This window comes from Capricornis sumatraensis, chromosome 2, assembly GCF_032405125.1.
Source record: "Capricornis sumatraensis isolate serow.1 chromosome 2, serow.2, whole genome shotgun sequence".
NCBI classification, from domain to species: domain Eukaryota; kingdom Metazoa; phylum Chordata; class Mammalia; order Artiodactyla; family Bovidae; genus Capricornis; species Capricornis sumatraensis.
In genome coordinates, this window is record NC_091070.1 from 203336815 (window position 1) to 203354722 (window position 17908).

General features: G+C 48.6%; 1 protein-coding gene and 1 non-coding gene across 2 annotated transcripts; one reads left to right on the forward strand and one right to left on the reverse strand.

Moving 5' to 3' along the window:
• Positions 1 to 2969: 2969 nt before the first annotated feature.
• On the reverse strand, positions 2970 to 16427 carry MPL (MPL proto-oncogene, thrombopoietin receptor). Its single transcript, XM_068966284.1, has 12 exons — positions 16349 to 16427; positions 16051 to 16183; positions 15543 to 15721; positions 14730 to 15028; positions 13936 to 14098; positions 13435 to 13561; positions 8988 to 9166; positions 8683 to 8825; positions 5879 to 6038; positions 5589 to 5685; positions 3464 to 3551; positions 2970 to 3257 (listed from the first exon to the last, which is right to left on the reverse strand). The coding sequence occupies exons 1-12, from the start codon at positions 16425 to 16427 to the stop codon at positions 2970 to 2972; spliced, it is 1935 nt and encodes a 644-aa protein (XP_068822385.1).
• On the forward strand, positions 10048 to 10150 carry LOC138074658 (U6 spliceosomal RNA). The gene has a single exon (XR_011144487.1). It is a non-coding gene; the product is annotated as a U6 spliceosomal RNA (small nuclear RNA).
• Positions 16428 to 17908: the final 1481 nt, after the last annotated feature.

Genomic DNA, 17908 nt, shown 5'->3' on the forward strand with positions numbered 1-17908 from the left:
AGCAGCTGTGGTGCACAGGCTTAGTTGCCTCGAGGCATGTGGGATCTTCCTGGACCAGGAATCGAATCAGTGTCAACTGCATTGGCAGGTAGGTTCTTATTCACTGGACTTCCAGGGAAGTCCTACCTATGAATCTTTGAAGGTGGAGGCAAAAGAGCCAGAGGAGATAGAAGAGGACAGGCAATGGCCTATTGGTAGAGCAAGGTATCTGGATACCCGATGAGCTGCTTCGATAAGGGAACTCTCACCTGAAGGACCTGAAGGACCTGAAGGAGAGGGTATGGAGGGCATAAAATATGGGTAATATTCAGGGGGTGGAACAGTCTAGTTGGGATAATAATAAAGAGAACTCTGTAAATACTATTTACTATGTGCTTGGCATTGTATTAGCACTTTTAATTCTCACATAGCAAAGTAGTACAAGAGAACGAGATCAGTTCTGAAGAGCCAAACTAAAGATTTAGAGGTAAGGAGTGAGCAAGGAGTGAGATGAACAGGAAGATCAATCTGGAGGCAATATACAGGTTGGGTTTAGGGAGAGAGACTGGAGGCAGAGGTAGTTGGTAGAGGCTGTAATAATAGCTCAGTGAAGATGGAGAAGAGGACACAGAATTTGGTAAGTAAAAGGGGTTAAGGACATGATGGCTGAATTGGTGTAGAGGTGAGAGTTTCAGTGGTTTGGTTCTCAGTCCTAGTTTTGAGTCCCTAGGAGTCGAGTTGGAGCCTTGAATGTGGGTTGGAGAAGTACGGAAAGTGACTATACTAGGTGTCATCCATTTGTCCCATCCAGGGTCACATTTCATCCTTCTCTGCTCTGCTCTGTGCCCTGTGAGGCTGACTCATATGGCCTGCGTCAGTGGACTCCCTTGGACTCTGGTTTCTGTTTGTATTTCACCAAAGGGAGGATGTTATGGGTTAAATTGTGCCCCTCACCCCCAAATTTATATGTTGGATACTTAAGTCCCAGTACTTCAGAGTGTGACCTTATTTAGAAATAGAGTCACTCCAGGATATAATTAGTTAAGATGAGGTCATTTGGGTGAGTCCTAATCCAATATGACTTGCGTCCTTATAAAATGGAGAAGTTTGGACATACACACAAGTAAAGGCAGAACGCCATATGAAGATGAAGGCAGAGATGGAGGAGAGGCCTAGAAACAAGTCTAGGAACACCAGGAAAGCCCCAGAAGCTAGGTGAGAGGAATGGAACAGATTCTTCCTTACAGCTCTCAGAGGCAACCAACCCTGCTAAAACCTTGAGTTTCTAGCCTGCAAAACTATGAGACAATAAATGTCTGTTGTTTGTGGTATTTTGTTAGGGCAGTGCTTGCAAACTAATACAGAGGGGTGGTGTTGGAGGGAGGGGGAGAACAGGCAGGAGCTGTGTGTTCCCCTGGCCCCATTACTGTTACATCCCCACAGGCTGGCTGCAGCTCTCTGCCACAGCTCCTGCCAGGCAGCCTTTGTAACCACTCTCTCCCGTGACCCCCTGATACACAGGGTGGAGAGGGGTGGGCCCCACCTCCCAGTTGTTGTTAGCCCCAGGACACTGCACTCCTCCTTGATGTTTTTCCTGAATCCTGCCCCATCTTTGTAAATATGCCCTATATTAAACTCTCATCCAGATACCCAGGTTGAGTGTGTGTGTGTCATCTATTTCTGCCAAGACTCTGACTGATACAGTGGGTATGTTTGGAGTCAGCAAAAAATACCATTTGTTTGAGAATTTGAATGGGTCAGGGAATCCATAATCAGAATGGCCTAAGCATATTTACCACTGCATATGAATGGCATAGAGGATGAGAGAGGTTGGCATGGGATGAGGTGGCGTTGTCCAGAAAGATTTCCTTCATTTAGAAAACATTTATTGGAGGCCTGCTATCGTAAATCAAGCACTATTCTAGGTGCTAGGGGGTGGAGGAGGGGGAAGGCAAATGAATCACAGCCCTTGCCCCCAAGGAGCTCACAATCTAGTAACGGAAGACAGACATGTAAACAGTTATTTGCATAAAGCATTACAGGTGCTATAGTAAAAGTCTGGGCTGGAGATAAGAGCTTTAGAATGGTCAGCATGTAAGAAAGGCTATGAGAGCAGATGGGTTGGAGACTGTTAAGAATTGACTCTTAAGTGACTGCAATAATTAAGGAGTGGAAGATATGCCAAGATAAGAGATTAGGAAGGAATAATTACTATAGTCTAGTCTAGATATCTCAAACACTATATCTTAGTCGGCGCTATGTTGGTACTGCTGCTGACATTAATCCGGGATTCTCTTTCACTGTGCTTTATTTAGACTATCTCACTAAATACTCTTTACAACTCTATAGCATTCTGTATTATCCCTATTTTATAGATGAGAAAATGAAGGCTCAAAGACTTTGAATTATTTCTTCAAGGTCACGCAGCTAGCAGGTGGGAAAGATAGGAATTGAACCTAGCTCTGAGGCCACAAAGTTTATGCTGTCAACTATCAGTATACTCAGAGAAGCGCAAGCAGAGCCAGGAGAGATGGTGATACATGCGAGCCACGGAGGAGAGAATTTAAAGGAGAAATAAGTAGCCACCCTGACAAATGCCAACAGAGAGATCAAACAGGTTGAGGATTAACAAGATCTGATTGGATCTTGTGATGAGAAAGCTTGAGGTGAGCTTTGCCTGAGTAGTTTCATTAGCAGAGTGGTAGCAGGGGAATAAATTGAAGCAGTCTGAGGAGCAAATGGAGTTGGGAAGCGGAGGCTCCTTTTCAAGGACTTTGGTGTTAAAGAGCAGAGAGAAAGGAGGTGAAAGTTAGAGGGGCTTAGTGAAGTGAGCCTTGCCTGAGGAGAAAGAGTCTCAGGTTGATGCCAGCAGCATTGGTGAAAGATCAGTGCTATGAAGTCCAGCCAGAAGGGTAGACAACAGGGAAGGACGTGAGGTCTGAGATGGTGGCTGTTGGGACAGGATGGGTTAGGAAGTTCAGGAGGGAGGACTACAGAGTTTGGATCTGTCCAGGGTACTGGGAGCGAGGGACCTGCCAGCAGCTGAGTGGTAAGTAGGAATGGTTGGCAATGTGAGTGGTACAGTAGGACCCTGGCTCAGCCATTGGTGGGCACACAGACAGGGGCATGGTCCCCAGGCAAGAAGGCTGCAATCCTCGGTAGTCCAGCTGGGCCTGGGAGGGACACAGGGGCAAGGGAGCCTTCTCTGAGGATCTAGGTAGAATTTCAAGGAGGCTGGGTTCCACTTCCTCATAGACATCTGAGACTGCAGCCTTGGGCTGGGAGAGATGGGGGGGAAAGGGGTCTGGGTTAGAGCAGGTCCTGTGGGAGCAGGACCTGGACTGTGCAGGAAGGAGGGTTGGGCTGGAGGTAGGGCCCAGGGATGGTATACTTGTGGGGCAAGGGCCTTGGAGAAGTTGTGTGATGGGGCAAGGAGCTCTAAGCAGGGCTGGTGGTGGGTGGTGGTGGGGGGAGGTGCACTCACCGGACTCAGGGCTGCAGTATCCCTAAGGTACTGGCCAAGGACCCGGTGTAGGTCTGGAAGTGAGGGCCACAGGGCATGCCTCAGGCTCCTTGAGGAGAAGGAAGAGAAGGACACTGGGCTGCGGGAGTGAATTAGGAAGGGGGAGAGACCACTGAGGTGTGTGGGGAGGGGCAGCGAGGTGGGGGCGTAAGCTTGAAGAGGGAAGAGGAAGGTAGAGGAGCCCTCAGGTGGTGGGGGAGTCAGAGGTGCGGAGGCTCAAAAAGCAGTTTGAGTGTCCTCCCACATTCTTGCCTCAGGGTCTTTGCACTTTCTATTCTCTCTGCCTGGAACAGCGACTCATTTCCTCATTTTACTTAGGTTTCTGCTCAGATAGCATCCCGACAGAGAGGCCTTCCCTGACTACCCTGTCTAAAATAAAACCACTTCCCCATCACTCTTTGTCTCCTGCTCTGCTTATTATTCTTTATAGTGCTTGACTTATTGTATATTTATTAGAATCTTATTTTATATATATATGTATATAATGTAAATCCACGAGAGCAAAGAGTTTGTCTATCTGCTCACTCTGGGATCTACAGGGTATCGAACAGTATCTGACCCGTAATAGATTCTCACGAAATTAGTTGAATGAAGAGAACTCGTGGGGCTTTTATTAAGTTACTGGGGAAGATGGTCTCCCTGTGAAGAATGTGGGTTAAGGTATGTCAGGGGAACCTCCAGTTCCTTAGGCTCATATTTCCAAAAGGAAGGACTTTAGCTGAATGACCTTCGGGCCTCTTCTTTGCTTTTTTTTTTTTTTTTTTAGTTGAGCCTCTTCTGTGACCACACTTTTATCTCTCCAGGGGAGGAGGAGTGGTATCTGGTAAACTGGGGGAAAGGAACTGGGTACACTTGGGTCAGCAGCGCAGCCTCCCTCTCCTCCCTCAGCCTTTTAGGTGGATCTGGATACAGGCTACATCCCAGTCTACTCATACATTAGAGAGGATTAAAAGCTCAAAGACGTGTTCAAGGAGAGATGTGAGCCCAAAAGAGGGGCATCTAATCCAGCCTAGGGCCATCAAAAGAGGCCACCTGGAGAAGTCACCTTCTGAGCTGAGTCCTCAAGAATAAAGAGACATTACCAAAGGACTGAGGTGGTATGGAATCTATCTTTTATGTTTATAACTTCCAGTGACATTTATCCTCAGCCTTACTCTCCCCACATAAACAACTCATTCATTAACAGCATTTATTTAAGGGTGTGCTATTTGGCAGGCACTGTGCTGAAGATTTAAGGATGACCACGTAAGGCACAGGGAAGACATATAAAGAAATGAATGCAGTAAAAAGCTTCCTGCACTATGAAAGAAGTCTGTATTGGGGCACAAAGACAGTAGCCAATAGGGGAGGGTCAGGAAAGGTTTCCTAGGAGTTGGTGAAGAAAGTTATTTAAAGATAAATGGGTATTAGTCATCCAGGGAGGATATTCCTGGCAGAGGGGACATTATGTTCAAAGGCGCTGAGAAGTAAAACCACTGGACTTGTGCAGGAAATCACCGACAGTGTGGCAAGGCTGATGCACAGGGTGGGAGGTGGAAACTCTGGCAGGGGCACAGCCTTGCTTGTTTGCCTAGACCCTGGACTTTATCCTGGGGAGCTAATAGGGAAACTTAAGGAAGCGAAGTGACAAGTTCATGTGCGCCGTTTTAGAAAGATTATTCTGGTGGCTGTGTGAGGCTAGATTGGAGGGAGAAGGGGCTCCCTTTTGGTGAGTCAGGTAGTTCCTGTAGGGCTAGAGAAAGGGTGCTGTTTTTGAGGGAGGTTTAGGAGGTGGAATGACAGGAACAGACTGGATAATGGGGAGGGAGGCGCCCAAGTGGGCTGGCTTGGGTGACAGGTGGACTTGTTACTGAGATGAGGAGCCAGAAGGTGGGGCTGTTTGAGGTGTCCCGCATAGTGGATATGATCGAGTGTAAGGAGGCGGTGGGACTCCCAGGGAAGACGTGCGGGGAGCGGCAGATGCCACGGGTCTGGATGTGAGATTGTCTGGAGAGCGGGCGTCATAGAGTGACCCGAGGATGCTTCTTTAGGGGCCGCCGGCCTTGCCCGGATCACAGCCCCGTCTCCCACCTGGCCGGAGCGGTACCTGTAGTGTTCAGGAAATTGCCACCTCAGCAGCAGCAGGCCCAGAAGGGCGCTGACGCCCAGGACCAGGAGCAGAGCAGTCACCAGGAAGATCCAGACTAAGGGACAAAAAGCAGTCAGCCCTCAGTGGGAGGCGCCTGGCCAGAGCCCTGCCCGCCGGTCCACCAGCCCCACCCCACTCGCTGTGCCGGGGAGCCGGGTACATCTGCGCAACCGCAGCCTGGTGAGGTCGGAGCCCCGCCCCTCCACTCGCGCAGCCGCAGAGAGCTTTTGCCCCTGCCCGGCCCTCACCCGTCTCCGAGGCCGTCTCCACCCTCACTGGGTCGGACCAAGAGCTCCAGGGACCTTGGAAGGTGGGGCCATGGAGCCTGGCGCGCAGCTGTACGCGGTAGCGGGAGCGCGGGCGCAGCTCCAAGGTCTCTCCCTGGGCCCCAAGAGGTGGCTCCAGCACCTATGCAAAGGTGCAAGCGGTGGTCAGGTCCCCGTGGGACGGCGTTGGGCCCTCGAGAACTCGGCCTCTGTTTGACCCCAATCCTACCGCCTTGAATCCCCGGGGATTCCTCCAAAGCGCCTCACTGGCAGAAAACTGGCATCCCCGGCGGAAACTGGCTGGAGAGAACACTCGGACAGAGAGCCTCGCCTTGCCTGGCGTGAAACACCCCTGACACACTGACTCATCTACACACGGAACTACTCATCCTGACACACATACGTGTGATACGTCGGCAGAGATCCGGTACACACACACTGACCAGGTTGGGCGATGGAAACCCCGGACACACTCAGATACTCATAGCCGTGTAAGTGAAGTTGCTCAGTCGTGTCCGAGTCTTTGTGACCCCATGGACTGTAGCCTACCAGGCTCCTCGGTCCACGGGATTTTCCAGGCAAGAGTACTGGGGTGGGTTGCCATTTCCTTCTCCAGGGGATCTTCCCGACCTAGAGATCGAACCCGGGTCTCCCACAGTTGCAGGCAGATGCTTTAACGCCTGAGCTACAAGGGAGGCCCATAGCCATGTAAACCAGGCCACAAATAACATCCTCTCAGTAGAGGATGCCAGCACTGTGCCAGGTGCTGGGGGTACGAGGAGAGTCCAAGAAGAGGGAACAGACATCGTGTATACCGGCAGGGACACATTATTAACTTGATCAGTTAGTAAACATTTATGAATTGCTCGTGACGAGCCAAGCCTTGGAGTAGGCATTGGGGAAAAAGAAAAACAAGATCTCACATGTCTTATGAAGAAGATATCCAAACAAGTAAATAGTTACAAGAAGTAATGAGTGCAGTAATAACAAGATAAATAAGGTGCCACAGAGCCCTCAAAAGAGTGTTACGCTGAGTGAGTTGCTTGATTGTGGGTTACAGAGTGTTCTGTGTACCAAGAACATGCAAGCGTGGACTAGAGGGTCAAAGATAAGACTGAAACAGTGGTAGTAGAGATGTAAGGCCCATTAGTACAATAAACTCAACTAAGTTGTTGATAGAGGGAAGGGACAAGTGAGAAGGAGAGAAGAGTCAAGGATAATTCCGTGCTGAAGTAACTGGGTTAAGTGTTGGTGCCATTGTCACAGGCAAGGAATAGGAGAACTAAGTTTGAGGAAGAAATGCTGTATTTTTCTATTTGATTAAGTTCAACAATAGCCAGAACTTATGAATAGTAATGTCAGAATTGTAGTTACCTCGGAGGGTGTGTATGTGTGACCAGAGGGCATAAGACACTTCTGGGGTACCAGAAACAACCTTTATCTTTATCTGGGTAATGGTTACATGGATGTATACACATGTACAAATTAACCAATATTCTATTTAAGATTTATATTACTTCATGTAATGTATACCTCAATAAAAAAGTAAAAAAGTCTGGGGAAGAAAATGAGTTCAGTTTTGGATCTACTGAGTCTGAAATGTCCTAGGGGGCATTTAGGTATAACTGTCTGGTAAGACAGAGAAGGCAATGGTACCCCACTCCAGTACTCTTGCCTGGAAAATCCCATGGATGGAGGAGCCTGGTAGGCTGCAGTTCATGGGGTCGCTAAGAGTCAGACACAACTGAGCGACTTCACTTTCACTTTTCACTTTCATGTATTGGAGAAAGGAATGGCAACCCACTCCAGTGTTCTTGCCTGGAGAATCCCAGGGATAGGGGAGCCTGGTGGGCTGCCATCTATGGGGTCGCACAGAGTCGGACATGACTGAAGCGACTTAGCAGCAGCAGCAGCAGCAGCAGCAGCAGCAGTCTGGTAAGAAGTCATATATACACGTGGTAAATGAGAATAAAAGAGAAACTAATGTCTATTGAGTGCCTTCTATCTACCAGGCAATATGCTAAATATCTATATATTTAATTTTTACTATAACTCTGGAAAGTACATAGCTTTATCCCCATTTCACCAGTGAGGAAACTGAAACTCTTCAGAAGTTTAGGTAATTCACCTATGGTATAGAAGTTATTTTCCACATAGGTGTTGGGATAAGTTTGGGATGGATGTATAGTCATTGAAAACATGGAATCTAAGCACTCACCTAGGGAGACATCTAGATGTCGGTACAGAATCTGCCTTCCATGCAGGAGACCTGGGTTCTATTCCTGGGTCAGGAAGATCCCCTGGAGAAGGGAACGGCTACCCACTCCAGTATTATTGCCTGGAGAACTCCATGGACAGAAGAGCCTGTCGGGCTACCGTGCTTGGGGTTGCAAAGAGTTGGATACGACTGAGCGGCTAACACTTTCAGAGAAGAAAAGAGTCTAGGATGGGACTGCAGGAAGCATAACCTATTAAGGAAGTGTGGAAAGAAAGAGCCCGGGAAAGAGTGAGGAGGTTCAGTCAGAGAAGTGGTAGAGAATCAGGAGAGAATGATATCCCAAAAGCAAAGGGAAGAGAACATTGTAAATAGGCATAGTCAGCAGTGTCACATGTCAAAGAGAGATTAAGATACCAGTTGAATCAGATAGAACAGAGATAAACAAGCCCAGACACACATACACATGAGTATATAGTGATATCTTGGTTATCACTCCTGATAACAGACATCCTGAAACTCAGAAATACCCCAAGTATGAGGTCTGGGGTCATTTGTCCCTTGACTGTACCTTCCAGTCCTGATGGCCTTCTCCTGTGTATCGGAGCTGGTAGCAGGTTTCTTGGGCTGCCCAGGCTGATGGATGCTGCCATTCCAGTTCCAGCTGCCCACTGGAGACCTCCCTCCAGAGCAAGTTTGGAGTGGGGATGAGCACTACAGGGATGTCACCAGGGACTGGCCTAAGCCCTTCTGTGCATGGGACATCATGTCACCAGGGCCATGGGTCAGAAGTATCAGAGTTGGTGACCCTGGGCATGGGGTCAGACAAGGTAGGGGTGGGAACTGCGTGGGAGGAGAAGGGAAGAAAGTCCTTACCAGCCTGGTGGATCCAGAAAGGGGAGCCCAGGTAGCTGTGAACAGCACCCTGGGCTGTGGTCACCTCCACAAGGATGTGAATAGCACTGTCATTTTGTGACTTGAAGTGACAGCGGGAGAACTGGGAGGACTGTGATCCTGAGTTTTTCTCCTCTTCACACTTCTCCCAGACGGGGTCCCTACAAATCAGGCAAATGAAGTCATTTGATTCAATGCCTGCCTCGGAGACTAATCCAGGCTCACAGGGAATTCGATTATAATCTACCTTGTTCCTTGGACAGGCCTCCAGGGCTTTCTCATGCCATGTATTTTTTTCTGAGGTTTGCTTTGGGGTTCAGCCTCTTCTTAATAAAGAGGTAGGGACTTCCCTGCTGGCCCAGTGGTTAAGAATCTGCTTTCCAATGCAGGGGATGGGGGCGTCGATCCCTGGATGGGGAACTAAGATCCCACATGCCACCAGGCAACTAAGCCTGTGAAGAGCAGCTAGAGAAAAATCCCAAGTGCTACAACAGAGACCCAGTGCAGCCAAAAAAAAAAAGCAAGAGCTAGATGAGATAGGGAAATTAAATGGACTATAGAGTTCAGGTCTTGGCTTATTGGCATAAAACTCAGCAAATTACCTAATTTTCCTCTCTGCCTCAGTTTCCTCATTTGTGAAATGAGTCAGTAATACCTACTTTGAATGAGATTGTTTCAAAGAGTAGAGCAAAACATATTTTTGTTCTTAATCTGTTCTCATTAGGCAGCCTTCTTAGTCACCTCTAAATGTTATTTTACTAACAGATTATTGCGACAGTCTCCTAACTAGCTTTTCTGCCTCTGTTTCTGTCACTCCCTTCAATTTGTTCTCCACACAGCAATCAGAATTTAGACCCAAAATGTTGATCTGATAATGTCCAGAATATATGTCAAAGCTATCTCTTTATTTTGACCTTTATTCTTGCCACATTAGATGAAACCATTATCTGTTGCCTGGATTAAGGCATATTTCTAAATGGTGATCCTGCTTCCACTCTTACTTCTTTTTAATTGCACAGAGAAACATCTTTTAAAAATGTAAACGCTTCAGCAGCACATATGCTAAAATGGGAATGATACAGAGAAGATTAGCATGGCCTCTGGGCAAGGATGACATGCAAATTCATGAAGCATTTCATATTTTTTAAAATGCATTTATCGTTGCCAGGGGCAAGGGATTGTTAGGGAGTTTGGGATGGTCATATGTACACTGCTATATTTAAAATGGATAACCAACAATGAACTGTAGTATAGCACATGGAACTCTGCTCACTGTTATGGGGCAGCCTGGATGGGAGCAGGGTTTGGGGGAGAATGGATACTTGGATATACGTATGGCTGAATCCCTTTGCTGTTCACCTGAAACTATCACAGCACTGCTAATTGGCTGTACCTCAATACAAAATAAAAAGTTTAAAGTGAAAAAAATGCAAATCATATGGGGTCACGTTGTTGTTTAGTCGCTGTGGTGTCCGACTCTTTTCTGACCCCATGGACTGCAGCCCGCCCGGCTCCTCTGTCCAGAGGGTTTCCCAGGCAAGAATACTGGAGTGGGTTGCCATTTCCTTCTCCAGGGAATATTCTTGACCCAGGGATTAAACCTGCATCTCCTGCATTGCAGCTGGATTCTTCACCTACTGAGCCACCTGGGAAGCTCATATCATATCACTCTTGCTTAAATCCTTCCATGGCTCCCCATCCCAAATAAAACCCAAACTCCACCCCAGCCGATAGGACTTCATATGGTTGAGTTCCTCCCTGCCTTGCCATTCTCATCTCCTGCAAGTCTCACACAAAGTGATGGCCCTTCCTCCACGTGGGCCTTCTCTTTATGCTGCAAACATACCAGATGCACTGTCTTTGCAGCTCCCGTGCCCTGGATCGCCCTGCCTCTAGATCTCACGTGACTCATTTCTTCTCGCCACTTGGGTCTCAGCTCATCTGTCACCTCCTTGGCAAGGCTTTCTCCACCCACTCATGAAATTAGCACCTATCCCCACCCTTCCACTTAGTCTTTATCATTTAACCTTGCTCCTTTCTTTCTTGTTGATCTCCCCCCATTCCCCTCCCCCAACTAAAATGTAAGCCCCCACAATGCTGGAAGCTTCTCTTCCCCTATCCCTGGGGCCTGGTACATAGTCACCTTCAAGAGTTGTTTGTTGAACAAATAAATCCCGTCTCCTTCCTGGTTATAACCCCTAAATAGCTAGCTATTACTAAAATCATTTACCATTTTATGTATTTTTATGTTTGCTAGGTTATTCAACAAATAATTTATACTATGTGCTAGGTACTATGGTAGACCCTATGAATACACAGAGGAAAAATTTTCAAGGAGCTGTCATTTCACTGGGAAAGGGAGAAAAACAAACAGATGGTATTTTTCTGTGATGTGCACAGGCTGGCTGGGGAGTAGCAAGGAAGATCATCTAACCCAAATGGGGAGGGTCAGAAAATATTTCTTGTTTAATAAGGCAGTGCTTAGACTGAGTCTTCGACTATAAATAGGACAAGAAAAGTGTACAAACAGGCATCCCAGGCACATGCTTGTGCACAGATAAGAGATATGGTACTTTGGGGGAAACTCTAAGTGGTGCAGAAAGTTTTTAGCACAGAGGGCTTGGTGGAAAGTGGTAAGTGTGGGCAGATCAAGGTCACAGGTGGCCTTATTGCCTTTCTAAGGAGCTTGAACTTAATCTTGCAGCAATGATGGAGACACTCAAGGATTTTAAGCAGAGAATTGTCATCACTAGCTTTGTACTTTAGGAAAGTCTCTCTAACTGCAGTTTGTGAGAAAGGATCTGTGAGGGTGGACTAGAAGCCGAGAAATTTATTAGGACGATGTCATGGAATTTTACATGCAAAGTGATGAGGATCTGAAAGCAGGATTGTGGCAGTGGGGGTAGTGAGAAACAGATGGATTCAAAGGGGGTACTGAAAAGGTAGAAATGACCAGTGTTTCTGATTGGATGTCGAGGGTGTAGAAAATGCAGAAGTTCAGGGTGGAAAAGTGAGCTGATGGCAAGATGGACAAGAAGGGGAGGAGCAGGTTTTGACAGAGAGTATGTGAATTCAGTTTTGCCACCCTTTCATTCATGCCCTCTTCATAGTATGGAAATCTATACAGCTATTAGAAAGAATGAGTTACATCATTACAGATGTCCAAGACATATTTTTAAGTAAAAAAGTAAGTTAAAAAGAAGTAAGTTAAAATGAGTCATACATACAGTGTGATCCAATTTATATTGAAAATTAAATATTATGTTTAGATATACGTAAATGCATAGAAAACTGGAAGAATACACTAAAACTGTTAATGGGTTTTTTTTTTTCATCATTCCATAATTTTTTCTTTTTACGGAGCACTTACTCTGTTGTAGGCCCCATGGTAACTGAGAATACATTGGTGAGTAAAAGCGAACCCTGACTTTGCCCTCAGGGATCATGTTTAGTTAAGATCAGCCTTTCTCAACAGAGCTCTGAGAGAGAATTTTGTTATCAATCAAATAACCATGTAAGGTATAAATGTAAAATCATAACTATGTTACGTATTTAAGAAGGAGAGGTGCATGGTACAACGAGGATATATAATAGTGCCGCTGGACCTAGGAAGGAAGGTCAGGGGAGGTGACATCTGAGTTGAGATCTGAAGGATAAGTGGAGGTTAAGTAAAGATAAAAAAGCTGGGTGAACAGCATGTGCAAAGATCCAGAGGCAGGAGGGATTGTGGCAGGTAGGCGGGAAGGAAAGTAGGCCAGTATTGGAGAAAAGAGCACAGAAGGCAGCATAGAATAAGATAAAGTGGAAGGCACAGATATGGGCTGAGCCTTTTGGAACTTTACACGGTCACAGTAGAATTCTTTTCTTTGTCCTAAGATCAGTGAAACCTATGGATCTTGGAAGAGTTTTAAGCAGAGAATGTTGCATTTATTTTTCTGCTTTTAAAAACTCACTTCAGCTTCTGTGTGGAGAATGTTTTGGAGGATCCAAGAAGTGATCAGTTAGTAAGTCTTCTCAGTAACCTAACTCAGAGATGAAGATGGCTTGTACTAGGGTGATAGCTGGTGATGAACAGACACGGACAGATCCTAGAGATGTTTGATAGGTAAAATCAACAAGACTTGGCTACATATTAGATATGAAGGAAACGACATATCAGTGAGGTGTTTGGTGGAAATGCTTGAAGACCGGGTGAAGTTTTGATTGGATCCAATAGATAGTGAAAAGTTGCAGTACATATTTGGAGAAGGAAATGGCAACCCACTCCAGTGTTCTTGCCTGGAGAATCCCAGGGACGGGGGAGCCTGGCGGGCTGCCATTTCTGGGGTCGCACAGAGTTGGACACGACTGAAGCGACTTAGCAGCAGCAGCAGCAGCAGCAGCAGCAGCAGCCTATGACATCAAACTCAATCAGTGGTTCACTTCTCACCTGTCTCTGGGGCAGCACCATGCCCTGCTGTGATAGAAGAAGCCTTGGGAGCTGGCATGGTCCTGTTGTTGCCACTGACAGGTAACATTCGTCAGGTCCAAGGTAAAGCATTGTAGTCCAATTTCCCCTGGGATTGGAGAAGGAGAGATCCCCTGGAGGAGGGTATGGCAACCCACTCCAGTATTCTTGCTGGAGAATCCCATGGACAGAGGCGCTGGGTGGGCTACAGTCCATAGGATCGCAAAGACTGAGCATGGATGTGGAGAAAGAAGCCCTATCAGAGCCCACGTGCTCCTACTCCATAGGGTATCCAGATCACCTTTACACACATAACTTGAACATTTGCTCCTATCCTTTCTTCTCTCCCTGAATGTAGTTCATCCTGAGCAGTAGCAAGTTTGAGATCGTCAGGGAGGACCATAGTTCTCTGAGCTTCTATATCTAGCCCAGGTAGCTCTAGAGATCTTTTCTATCTCCTCCTTCATTCCTCTGTTGACTCACCTGCATCGCCAGGCAGGTCCACAGTCACAGGGAGGGACCAAGATCCCCAGGAACCACGGAGAGAGACCCCATCAGGTTGGCTGCGTAGCTGGAGCCAGTAGGAGTTACCAGGCTGGAGTCCTGAGATGAGGCAGCTGCCACCCTTCGTTGTCAGAGATGAAGCCTTGGGAGAAGAATCCCAGCCTTACAATCTAGGTCTGCCTCTCAGCCAAGAGAGCCTCCATCTCTTTTATTTGAAACCCCACAACATGCCTGTGGAGAGACACTCAGTTCTTCACTGGATAAATACGTGCACAGACTGGGGGCCAGGTTGGTGGGTTTCAGGTGGAGTTCAGGGTTTTTTAGGTTTCCCTGGTGGCTCAGACAGTAAAGAATCCGCCTGCAAGGTGGGAGACTCAAGTTTGATCCATGGGTCGGGGAAGATCCCCTGGAGAAGGAAATGGCAATCCACTCCAGTATTCTTGCCTGGAGAATTCCACAGACAGTGGAACCTGGTGGGCTATAGCCCACAGGGTTGCAAAGAGTCAGATACGACTGAGTGACTGATACTTTCACTTTCAGGGTTTTTTTGGGAAACCCCCACTAACTTGGGGACTTGAAGTGCTCAGTTGTGTTGGTCTGAATGATCTAAGTGGGAGATTCCTAAATAAACATGGCTTCTGAGAACTAATCAGAGCCTATGCTAACTCTCCAAGGACCAACCCAGTCTGGAATCCCCAAAGCATGGCCTGTCCTTTCTTGGGGCAAAATTGAGGGTAAGAGATAGGAGGTGGAGCAGAAGAAGGCCAGGGTACTTCTCTAGGTGGGGAGGTCTGCTCTGGTCCGGTCTGTTGAGGCATCATGGGCTGGGCACATGGAGACTGGTCCAGGGTTGCGGCTAGGTTTGGTCTCCGCCGAGCTGGGCAGCAGGTTTCTGCAGACAGCAGCTGTGTGACTGTGGGGCCAGTCGAGTTCCCGGGGTCCTTGGGGCCATAGCGCAGTTCATGCCTCAGAAATTCATTGATTTCGGGAGCTGGGGCCTCCCAGCTGATCTGAAGTTCCCCTGGCTGGCTCCCACCCATGGCCTTGATGAGACTGGGGGGAGTTGGCAGGCCTAAGGGCGAGACAGGGCACATCAGAACTCTTTGGGTGCTGCAGCCTGCAGCTCAGCCCATGGACTGTGGAGAGGGGTGCTCAAGGCTGGGGTGAGGGCAGCCCCTGGGGCAGGGGCAGGGAGGCTCCTTATCCTGTTCTGTCCTCGGACGAGTAGTGGCCTCACCACCGATGGGTAGGCTCAGTGCTCCTCAAGAGCAGGGACCCCTCCTCATCTGTGCGTCCTTGTCCTGATGCCCAGTGCCTAGCACAGCGTAGGTATTCTGTAACTGATGAATGAGTGAGTCAATGAATAGGTTAATGACGGGAAGGTCAGAGTGTCTCTGGTGTGAAACGAAGTCTAGCTCTGGACGCTGAGGCTAAGAGGAATGAGAAAGGGGTCTCGAGGTGCCTCTGGGAGTCTGGTATTGGGGGGCACTCGTGTCATCTTGAAAGAGCACAGCTCAGTCTGATTCTAAGAGCTGGCCCAAGGGTGGCAAACAGAGGGGCCGGGTTGACAGGAGGATGCTGCTTACCCACAGCATCCACAGAGAGCACCCGCTGGGTCAGATTCTGGTTCAGAAACACGTTCTTCACCCAGAGGTGCAGTTGAGAGAAGAGGCGAACTTCAGCCTGGGCCGGAAACTGGCACACGTATCGGGTTCTAAAGGGCATCACATGCTGGGAACTCAGGGGGCAGGTGCGGGGCTGCTCCCTGTGGGCACAGGAGAAGTCTGGGCTACCTACATGCTCACCTGTCCAGCCCTGAGGACCCAGGTCTGGGCCCAAGCCCGACTTCTGTTTCCGTTACCGCCACTTCTCTTCTCAGTGCCTGGGATGGGTGGGATTAGGGGGTGCGTAGGGGCTGGAGCTGGCTGTATCCAAAGCACCTCTGTTCATTAAGTGGCTACTTCGGTCTCGGACTAGTCCTCTGACAGGGCCAAAGGCAAGGAAGCTGCTGGAACAGGGCTCAGCTGCGGTATGCACAGGACAGATACAGGGGGGTGGTATATACACGATATACATATATGACACAACACATACCCCGGATAGGCATACAGCAGCTGATACATTTCACTGGGCGCTCCCTCTTCCTCATCCCAGAAGCAAGTGAGGTCCTCAAAGGTTCGAGAGAAGCAGTTCAGGGACTCTGAGTCCAAGGCCAGCGAGGAGGCATCTGAGGAACAGCTGGTGAGTTGGGCTCCCGGTCCTCCCCGGCATGTTTGTGGGCAAGAGTAGGGGACCAGCGGGGGCCTCCCACTTTGCACTTCCCTCCCTCCTCCGCCCGCCCAGGGCTCCATCTTCCTGGGTATGGGTGTTTGCTGCCCTCCACACACCTCACCTTGGCTGGTGACTTGTGCCAGGTATTGGGGGACCGGGAGGAGGTAGGAGATGACCACCAAGAGGGCCCAGGGGGGCATCTTCTCCGGCACTGTGTGCCCGCCTCAGCCCATCCGCCCTTCAGGAAGCTGGGCCCCAGTCCCCTCCCGGGCCAGCCCCTCAGGTTCCTGTCAGATACAGCCCCACGTCCTGTCCCTGTCCCTGCCCCTGTGGGGCCCATCCAGACCACACTGGGGCTGGGGGCCAGGGGAGGGGGCGTGGGAGTGGGCAGAAGGGAAGGACGAATTTGAAAGGGAGGGTACAGGCCTTTCATTAAGAGAGAGATGGGGGGTTGCGTGTTTTTTTTTTTTTTGACCACGTACCAGAAGCAGAGTAAGCCTCTGTGTTGGTCCATGTTCACTGCTGGAGAAGGCATATTGTGAGCACAGAGAGCAACACTTACTGAGTGCTGTTCACTGCTGCCACGTGTGAGGCACTTTTCATCCCCTGACTCAGCCAATCCTCGTAATAGTCTTACTTTTTCCATCATAGTGACGGGGAAACTAGAGATGCAGAAAAATTGAAGATTTGCCTAAGATGACGCAGCTCCTAAGAGGTAAAAATCAGGACATCAAGCTTAGAACCTAAGTGTTTAACAACCATGCCAGTGCCTCTGGAAGCTGAAATCCACCAAGAAATGACTGTCTGCCTTGCAGTGGTGACAAGATGGTGGCTATTTCCACTTTAATAGGTTCTGTCACTTTGTGCACAAATAAACACATTCTCCTTGGAACTGGACAGCCCCCTCCACTGTGGGGAGCCTCCACAGCCAACTTTCATCCTTTTGCTACTCAGAGTGTGGTCCATGGACCATCAGCAAAAGCCCTACCTGGCAGTTTATTAAAATGCAAACTCTTGGGCCCCGCCCCAGACCTTCTAAAGCAGAATCTGCACTGTCCCCAAATCCCCAGATGATGTGAATACATATTAAAGTTTGAGAAGCTCTGGGCTTCAGTGCTCTTATCTGGTTGGCTCAGAATCAAGGGATGGTTGGTCTCAGCCCTCCAGCTCTGGCCCATCTTCACATTGGTGGTGGAAGAGTTGGTGCAATCCCTTCTCTGAAGCCCAAGTTCCCTCCTGCGACTGTTGTAACTGTGGTGGCTTTTGCGCCGACTCTCAGGAGCTTTGACTCTGGTAGGGTGTGGGGCCAGTGCAGGCCATGGTAACTTCCCACATTTAGCCCTGCCGACCTCACCTGGGGCTCCCCTTACTGGCTTTACAGACTATGTATCTTTCTTTCTTCCTCCTGAGTTAATGATATTAACAGAGTGCTGTAGGGAGGGGTAGGAGGATTGTAGGATGTGAAACCTTCAGCGTCATCTGTGAGATCTTAGCTTCTCTTGCATCACTTCTCTGCAAGAAGTCCCTGAGGCCAGATTTGCCCTGATTCCTGTCCACCTCTCAGGTTCCATGGGACCAGCTTCCTCTGCCCAATGGAGATGACATCGGATGCCTCTCCCAGCCCCCAAGCAAGGGGCACCAAATTTGTCGGGTCAAGTGAGAGGGGAAATAACTCTAACGT